At 43.2% G+C, this 9,709-nt stretch overlaps 1 protein-coding gene and 1 long non-coding RNA gene across 2 annotated transcripts in view; one reads left to right on the top strand and one right to left on the bottom strand.

Annotated features, from left to right (window-relative positions):
* The window catches only part of SMARCD2 (SWI/SNF related BAF chromatin remodeling complex subunit D2), a 45,458-nt gene that overhangs the window by 4,332 nt on the left and 31,417 nt on the right, over positions 1–9,709 (bottom strand). The window contains exons 5-12 of the mRNA XM_073683134.1: positions 9,334–9,453; positions 7,519–7,614; positions 5,671–5,772; positions 5,013–5,174; positions 4,101–4,198; positions 3,867–4,002; positions 3,628–3,750; positions 2,491–2,592 (exon numbers count right to left, since the gene is read on the bottom strand). Of these exons, the coding sequence (XP_073539235.1) occupies positions 2,491–2,592; positions 3,628–3,750; positions 3,867–4,002; positions 4,101–4,198; positions 5,013–5,174; positions 5,671–5,772; positions 7,519–7,614; positions 9,334–9,453 (939 nt within the window). The remainder of the gene's footprint in view (positions 1–2,490; positions 2,593–3,627; positions 3,751–3,866; positions 4,003–4,100; positions 4,199–5,012; positions 5,175–5,670; positions 5,773–7,518; positions 7,615–9,333; positions 9,454–9,709) is intronic.
* LOC141272425 (uncharacterized) overlaps positions 9,386–9,709 on the top strand; it is a 44,969-nt gene continuing 44,645 nt past the window's right edge. Inside the window, exon 1 of the long non-coding RNA XR_012322006.1 lies at positions 9,386–9,496. This is a non-coding gene — a long non-coding RNA (uncharacterized lncRNA). The remainder of the gene's footprint in view (positions 9,497–9,709) is intronic.

Genomic DNA, 9,709 nt, shown 5'->3' with positions numbered 1-9,709 from the left:
CTAAAACGAAAAAAAACAGTGAAATGAATTTCTGCAGGAGATGAGTGAAATACTTAGAAAATAATATGCAAACTCAGAAAGGCCTGCCCGGATTTCTACATGCTGATCCTCTGTGTTTTGCCATTGAAATAAACATTCACTTTTGGCCAGATTTATGGTGTAATGGTGGGCAGATAGCTATCAAACAAGGACTGCACCTGACAACTATCTAAAGGGTATGACATTCTTAACCAGTTTATGACTAGCCCTAAAAGGGCCTTAAGGAAAACCTGTCAAAAGTGGAATTTTTTTTTACTCCTATTTTATTCCTACTGTTCGCCTGAGTATTTTTTTTTTCAATACACCCTTTGGATTCAGACATGTGTATCTTTTTAAGTAGTATCCCCAATATGCAAACTTGTATGGTCTTTCCTAGGGGGAATTGCTCACAGGGTAATTATGCTGAGATGCCCCCAGAGAATCCTGTGAGCATCGCCCCCCTGGTAAAGACCATAAAAATTAATTTTAAATACCATACCGCCATATGGTAGATTAAAAAAACAAAGAGTACTCAAGGGAGCACTGGGAATAAAATCTAAGTTAAAATTGGTCACTTCTGACCTTGTGACAGGTCTTCCTTAATGATCTGCCATTTTTTTTGCCTTGACACATTTTAGCAGCTATAAGATTAATTTGAAACATCATTTTTGAAAGATGCACTATATGCTTATGAGCTACAGCCCAGATGGATGCTGCACCATCTCTTTACCATAGTGAATCATTGCAAAAGACATGCACCACACTGTATTGCACATCAATACCGCAAGTCCTTCCCTACACAACTCTTATTAATGCTTCTATACACTACACAGCCTTAATTGATGTGTTTAATCACTACTATAAAACCGTCATTAACGCTTCTATACACTACAAAGCTCTCACTGCGATAAGTAGCCTGAACAAGAGAAGACAGAATCCGTAATAAACCGCTTTTGTCTTCTCTTCTTGGTCCCTAGCTGGCTCTGACTAACGGAGACCTGATCTGCTCTAGCTAGATTGCTAGTAATTGGGGTGGTATGTAATTTACCATGTATAAGTAAACTCAGGGTACAACAGAGTCTGCTTTCTGAATGTGCACCATTGCAGAGGCAATCAAACCCTTAGGTTAAGTGCCCAAGTAGCGTTTTTGCGGCATTTTTACGGCTGCGAAAACGCTTGGAAAACCGTCTGCCATGCAAAGCAATGTGAATTCGGATGTGCTGTGCACATGATGCGCTAATTAGCGCGGGGAATTCGCATTGCGTTGCAAAACGCAGCATGACCATTTCTACCGCGATTACGCCGCAAATTCGCGGCCATTGAGGAACATTGAAACGCAGAAAACCCGCAGGTATATGTGGATTTGCTGCGTTTCAATTAAATTCAATGGCCGCGAATTTGCAGCATATGGTACCCGGGATGAAGGAGACTACAACTCCTCTTCATCCCGGCTACCACGCGGTGAAAAAAAATAAATAAAAAAGTTAAAAATAAACAAAACCTGTATATTCACCTCTCCGGCGGCCCCCGGTCTGCTCCCGGCCACGTCCTCTCTCCTTGGCATCCCGCAGTGTACTGTCAGGATCTGCGGTGACGTCATTTAGTCACCTGATGGTCACGCGACCGCTGACGTCGGCGGTCAGGTGATGGTCGCGTGACCATCAGCTGACTAAATGAAGTCATCGCAGGTCCTGACAGTACACTGCGGACGCGGCAGGGAGCAGACAGGACGCGGCCAGGAGCAGACTGGGGGCCGGCGGAGAGGTGAGTATACAGGTTTTTTTTATTTTTAACGTTTTAATTCTCTTTTTTTTTTTTTTACTATAGATGCTGCATTTAAAGCATCAGTTGTTCACACATTATAAATCCATGCCGGTTGCATGGATTTATAGTGTGTGATCAACTTGTCAAGCACTTTCCAAGAGATGCTGAAAATTGCTTGGAAAACTGCTTGAAAAAACGCATGCGAAAAGGCTGAAAAAACGCTTCTCTCTGGCAGAAAAAACGCATGTAAATCTGAATGCGTTTTTTTCTGCCAGAGAAATGCAAAAACGCTCTGCATCAAACCTGCTACGTGGGCACATAGCCTTAATGCCCCCATACACATTAGATAAAATTGTGATTACGACAGGATCGGCCAACCGCTAAATTAGATGTGAATAGATGATGATGTCGAGGTAGAGAATAATCCGGCCTGTTGAATTTCAACACAAAATCCTTTTGTTATCCCTAGAGATAAGAGGCTGCCATACGACTCTCACTGAAAACAAAGGAGCACTCAGTGTTGCCGAGAGTTCATGTGTGTGTGAAATTTGGGTGAGATAGTTGCTAGCCAAGCAATCGTCTGGCCACCTGCTGTCTAATATCTAAGGACAGCTTAAGTCTTCTTCATTATTCCATAACTGCATTTGTTAATGGGGATGTCATGAATGGGATAGAAGGAGTTAACAACTTTTAATTGTAGAAACTGACCTTAAAGTAGATGTGTCTTCCCACAGCTTCTTGAGCCCACGGTTGCTGGTAAAACTCTGAATGTCTTTCCTCATCTGGGTTTCCCATCATATCTGTCATGATCTAAAATAAGCAATAAAACAACAATGTAATAAATCACCTGTATCAGTTTTTTCCTTAAAGTGTTTTCCAGAGTAATGATGTTGATTGATAGGAGTTTAATATCAGATCAGTCGGTGTGACACCCTCACCCATCAGCTGCTGTTGGTTACAGCAGGATGGAAATGTGATCAGCGCTGAATAGCGCAGCTTTATTACATCCAGCTGCCACCAGATCTGATAGGTGGGGATACCTGGTGTCAGACCCCCCACGGATCTGATACTGATGACCTATTTTGGACGACCTCTTTAATGTATAAAAATTCCCATATAATTGAAACCTTAAAGGGGTTGTCCGGTACTTTTTTTAAGTTGCCCAATGTATTCAGCATGTGGCCATAAGTATCTCTGTAAATACCTTGTGTTGCAGACAATGCCTGTGAGCGGCGCTATCACTGGGCGCTCACAGGCATCATGTGACCCCCCGGCTGCAGCCGGCGGTGACATCCGCTGATGTCACGACAAGTCCAGGCGGCAGCCAGGGTTCTCTCTTCCGCGTTCCACCGGTGGCTCCTGGGTTGTGGGCGGGGTTATTCCCCTGCGTCACAGCCCAGCATCCACCGCACGCTCTCCCTCTCCCCATTCATTGTCGTGACGTCAGCCCGATAGCGCCGCTCACAGGCAGTATCAGCAACACAAGGTATTTACAAATATACTTATGCCCACATGCTGAATACATAAGCATAGTTCGGCTGATTGTTTGTCCGGCAGCTATTTCGGCCATCTCCCCCATATACAGGAGCACTCAATTGGCTGAGCGCTCCTGTGATATATGAGAGAGCCACTGCCAGACATGTCTGGTGGCAGCCTATCTCAGGGAGAACAAAAGGATCGGACATGTCAGGTCCTTAACTCCCCAGATAATCATCTGTCAAGAGTCCCCAAACACATTTGACTGTTGGTCAAATCCTTGGCAGATTTGGCTGACGTTAGCCTACTGTATATGAGGAGCTTTCATCATACCGAAAACCAATGTAAGTGAATAGATTTTAGCATTACCTTGAGGTCTCTGCTTTGGGATTTCAGCCAGTCTTGGATAAATTCCTGTGGATCATTGCTGAAGCTTAGCATGAAGTCTCTCTGTGTCTTCAGCTGGTTGATGGATTCGATTGTCTCGTGAATCTGAAAGGGGTAAAAGTCAGAAAATACATTTAAAAGTCAAACATCAACGTGCGTAATTAATAGAAGGAAGAGAACAGGTTGGTTTATGGATCTTGGCAAAGATTGAGGAGTCTAACCTTGGTATCCAGGCTGGCGATCTCCTGCTGGTTTGTAGTAGATGCAAGAAAGTTGCTCATTTGGGACTTTAGAGGGTCATCCACTTCAACCTCAATGTCATAACAGGCCGTCTTCTTCTGATCATTTGGGTCCACACTAGGCAAAACGGTGAATAGAATATAAAGTAAGCTTGTGTATTAGGTTATTTTTTTTTTATTAGAAAAAATGATCCCATTTACCTTAGGTGCACCTACCTAATGCTGTGATTAATTATTATAGGGTCTGGGTGCTGCAAGAGACTGGCTAACTTCATGGGAATGTCTGAGAATCTCATTCGGATACAGTTAAATATCTGTGGGAATAAGTGGAAGAAGATTAGACGAGGAAGCAGCAGAAGTGACATAAGCAGGAGAGATAGCGGAGAAACAATCCTACAATGGCCATACACATGCAATAGCTGTCAGCTCTATGCTTGTTTGGCTGATGGCAATCTCTTCCAGTCACCAATACACATAAATGTTCATATTGGCTGAGTGTTCATGTGTTTTCAATAAGAACAGAGTAAGCAGCTGCCAGACAGCTCTGGCGGCAGCTTATTTCCTGGAGAACAGATGGGTCATGTGTTTGGTCCCTGTTTTCCCTGACAGATGATGAATGCTCATATACACATTACTTCTACCCATAATGGTGTATTAGGCTGATTAATAACTTGAAAATACCCCTTTAAGGTTATCCTGTAAATAGGGGATAACTTTTGATCGCTGGGGGCCACACAGCTGTGACCCCGAATGATCCCAAGAATTGGGGCTCTTTAGAGCCCCGTGTGAATGGAGCAGTGGTTGATAATCCGCATCATTCATTCTTAATTGGACAAGAATGAATGGAGCAGATGTGCACATTATTGACCGCTGTTCCATTCACACGGGGATCTGAAGAGCCCCAGTTCTTGGATCGGTCGGGGTCTCAGCGGCTGGACCCCCAACGTTTGGGAAGCTAACTTCCAAACTTGAGACCACCCCTTTAAGGATGTTGGTCCTTTAGCAGAATACATGCACATTATCTTGTGAATGATAAGTAGCTCTAGACGTACGCTTCTGTAGTAGTATTAAAAGATATGAGGACTTGGCTTTGGCTTCTCAGTGATCAGCATCTGATGACTCTCCTACCTGTCTGAAGTAGCGATTGCAGTTGATGTATTCCTTCTCATGACTGTCTTGCAGCTTGTTAGTCTTAATATATAGCCACAGAGCCTGCATGATGTTGGCACGGGTCTGAGTGTGAACACCCAGCAAGCGCGCCAAGCGAGTGTCCAACTTATACTGAGGAGGCTGCCAAAGTAATATGGAGGAAAAGAGAAAGAAAACGATTGCATTAAATGTATACATCCCACTCATATCAATATCTCGACCACGTGTCGCACTTTTGAGCATGGACTACTACTGATGAGGTCCACAGGAGCCGCACAACACATGCAGTCTATTTCAGGAGAAAGTCTTACTACTTCTAACCACACCACATTTTGCCCTCTGTCTGTTACTTGTTTTAACCAGCAAGAACCAGACTCTGACACCAGCCATTATAAGCAACCGAAAATCCATAGCGAAATTCACGGCAAAAATGTGTGTCCTCACACTATACCCTGTGCATGATAAAGTGAAATGTGCTGTGGATTTTATTTTCAGTGTCTGGGAAATCTCACACATTATGCTGCTGCTGTAATACGCAATGGATTTTAATCACGTAATTCCTGGTCAGAAAACTTGCTGCGTGTATAACATCCCCTTATTCTATACAGAGCTGTTTCTTCCTTTTCTCAGTTCTTACCTGATGATCCAGCATAAGGAGCAGGGTACACTTCACATTCACATCTCCGGGACGCTTCACCTGGAAGCCATCCGTCTCCTGTGTGGTGGCCATCCTGTGCCACTGTAAGAAGCAGATAATAATAATAATGCATCCGGCACCTGAATGCTATAAATCATAATATCACTACATCTGACCAGCAGGTTATTAGTAGGGGGCAGTCATCTGTGTCACACTCTGTATCAAAGGGGTATTAGACCCCAAACCAGTTAAAGAGGTTGTCCAGTACTTTAACATTGATGATCTATCCTTAGGATAGGTCATCAATGTCTGATCGGTGGGGGTGCGACACCCATCGCCACCATTCAGCAGTTTCCGGTGGTGGCGGCCGGAACTGCTGAATTACAGAGCTGTATAGTACAACACTGTCGACGGAATAGTGGCCGCAGCTGGATACTGCACATCCGCCCCCTACTGATTTGAATAGGGGGCGGATGTGCAGTACCCAGCTGCAGCCACCATTCTGTCAATGGAGCTGTGCTGTGCAGCTCCATAATGGAGCAGTTCAGGTTACCGCCGACACCTGGCACAACTGATCGGGTGTCACACCCCCACCGATCAGACACTCCCTCATTCACCAATTTATTATTAAAAAAATACCTGCAGCTCTGACGTAATCCATCGCGATCCCACAATGTCCAGCTATTCTGTACAGCAGCCTATGGAGCATCGTTATCAGAACGACGCTTCATAGATCACTCCCGGTCATGTCTCATGAGCGATGAGATCAGTAACTCAGGAGCGTCATCGCTCGTGAGACATGACCGGTAGTGACCTATGGTTACAGTACAGAATCAGAGCTGCCAGCGACTCTGATGAGCGGTGTAGTTACTGAAGTCACCGCTGCTCAGAGCCGCCGGGTCTGAAGGGAGCCAGCAACTTTGAATCTTTACTACAACCTATCAAGCGTTTTCTGAGAATGATGCCTCATAGGTTACTCCCGGTCATGTCTCACGCATGATGACGCTACTGAATTACTAATGTCATCTAGCGTGAGACATGACCAGTAGTGACACTCCATAGGTTGCTGTACAGAGTCGCTGGACGTCGTAGGAACGCCATGGATTTCGTCGGAGCTGCAGGGATTTTTTTTTATTAATAAATTGGTGAATGAGGGAGTGTTACCTATTTTTATTTCTTTACATCTCTCTTTTTGTCTTTCAGGTTCCCATTTTGGACTACTTTAGATTCGGGGGGCTATGTTGGATCTTCATGTTTTTTTTTTTTTTTTTTAATAAATTGGTGAATGATGTGTGGGGGACTGTTTTTTAAAATAACATTTTTGTGTGTGTCATCTTTATCTTGGCTGGGTATCAAAATAGGGGACATCATTTTTTTTTAATTATTTAATAGGTTTAGCTTTAGTGCCACATGAAAGTCACTAAAGGGTGAACGTTTATTATATGTAGGGGGCTTGTAAAATTATATGTCTATGGGATATCTATATATTCTGTCTATCTATTTATTCTATCTATCTATAGACTCCAACCTAAAGGTAATGTTGGAGCTGTTAGGCTTAGTAACTGGCATACTGCCTGCCATAATTGTATGATACCTCCATTGTTTGAGTGCTTACAATATACCAGTTACAAGCGCACATGGATGGGTCACACTGTTATATGTTCTTACTATTTTTAATATTTTTTTCAGTATATATTTTATTAATGTATGAGCTTGATCTAAATATATGAACTGTAAATGCTGTACCCTAGAGAGACACCCAGAAATGTGTAGAAATCATGCCCAAACGATACCTATAAGTGTACATTGAACACTGCCATCTTAACCAAGGCCCTTTATTTCGCTTACCTCCACCAAGTGATTATCCGGTCCGTAAAGGTCCTTGTCCAGCTCGATGACAAGACTTTTAAAGAATGAAGAGAACTTCCTTTTCTGCTTGCTGGGCTGCAAATGTAGGAATACTGTATAAGAAGGGGACGAACTCTGATCAGGGCTATCAATACTTGTTAAATATCCCATGATATTACTATTCTGTAGAGGTACCCGGCATCAGCTATCTGTGTTACCAGATGCCAGATAAAAGTTTAATTACCTGTCACTACAGTCAAGTCACAGTCACTATTTGCCCACACTACAGTCACTATTTGCCCATGATGCTTCAAAGTTTTACTGTGCTTCAAAACCTTTCCTTTGCTTCACACCACCATTAAGTTCAAGTTTTTATTTGGGTTATTATTCGCCACCACTAAGGGGGAGCACATGGAAAACAGACTTCTAAGGGGTTGTCCACCTGTCCACCACTGCTTATTAACTGCTAAAATTCCAATTATAGAATAAAAAAACCCATATACTTACCTCCAGGACTGAAGCTGCTCCTCAGATTTTGGCTCAGTGGTCATGTCATTGTTATGTTATTGTTGGATTTGTTTGTACTCAGATCTGCTTAAAGGAGTTGTCCGGTCCAAATCGATAAGTCTGCAGTCACTCTGTGGGGATTCGCCGGTTTCTGAGCTGGGATCAGAGGGTATGTATGAGTTATAAATACTCCCTACCAATGGGCGCGGGTATTGTATCGAGCTTGGCCGCACCCCGTTTAGTGACGCGGCCTTCCAGTGGGTGCGGTCTTGCTCCATACAAATGTATGAAAGCGAGGTCGCGCCCACTGGCCGGGAGTATGTATAACTCATATATACCCTCCGATCCCAGCTCAGAAACCGGCGAATCCCTGCAGCACACAGTGCGTGCACTGGGGAAATTGATAAGTCTGCAGTCACACAGACTTATCGATTTGGACTGGACAACCCCTTTAATATCTGCACTCATTGTACAAAACGTATGTATACTGCATATGATACGTGGATATACTTTTAATATCCTCTTCTTTATATACTGTTGTATCCTAGTGATACACTGTGCATGATTGTCTCCTTCATATGCTGTAATGTGATTTGTATGTCAACCTGTTATTTCTTAATAACCTTTATCTGTTTAAAAAAAGTCTATTTTTAGTTCGATTGCTTACAGCTCATTGCCTATGTTACCGGCCACCTCTGAAGTCTATCAGCATTGGCTGGTTTCCTAGGCAAGAAAAGTGCTTACAAGCTCTTTTTTTTGAAGAGCTTGCAAGTACCTCTCCAAAGCTGGCTGGATGGCTCTGAAGCTGATCAATGCACTCCTCCAGCGCTACAGAGGAAAAGCAGCTGCTGCTTTCAGCATCAGATATCGCACACTTCAGACCAGCGACTCAGCCATGCTGCTGGTCCAAACTATCAATCTTCAAGAGCGCAGCATTCCTCATCATGCAGAAAGCTGGAAGGCAGAGGAGCAATGTGCTCCTGAAGATAGAAGATGAGAATAACCCTTTCACTATGCTCCTTAGCTTCCCTTAGTGACTACTGCAGAAAGCCAGAAAAATATCACATAAAGGGGAAGCACAGAACCTGGACCTCTAAAACCATGTCGAAAAGTATTTTATCTCTTAAAAGTATTTGTATTTCATTATCACTGCAAGGATCAACCACTCTGGCAGCCCTAACCATAGCAGTTCATAGACAATAGAGGTACATGTCAGTGAGTGCTTAACAGCCAGCTATGGCACTCCTGTGTATGAGAAGATAAGTGTATGATGACTAAATCCTCATCAGCAAAATGACTCATGCTTACATCTTCCAACAGTTTTCCTTCAACCCGTAGCTCCCAGGAGCTGATCTTTTCTGCTTCCTCTCCGTCAGGTTTGCCTGGAGTGAAAGTATTGGAGATATATATCCTCAGCTTACGCTTTTGCTGTAGAGTAAGAAGAGTGTTAAAAAACTGGGCATTGGATAAGGTGAGATATGAACTTATTAAACCTCTCTTTTATCGCCCACTTATCCATAAACTAAATCAAAGACAAAATATTCAATATACAATTGATTTTATCAAATTAACGTAACAATGTCACCCAGGACTGAAAATTACCACAAAGACACATATCAGACAGCATGTTCTGTGCAAATACATATAGAGAAATGCCTAGTCCATCAGCCCCCAAAAAATAAAG

Source organism: Phyllobates terribilis, unplaced genomic scaffold, assembly GCF_046119375.1.
Source record: "Phyllobates terribilis strain yellow unplaced genomic scaffold, ASM4611937v1 Scaffold_5__5_contigs__length_657084704, whole genome shotgun sequence".
NCBI classification, from domain to species: Eukaryota; Metazoa; Chordata; class Amphibia; order Anura; family Dendrobatidae; genus Phyllobates; species Phyllobates terribilis.
This window is presented reverse-complemented; position numbering and strand designations above follow the sequence as displayed.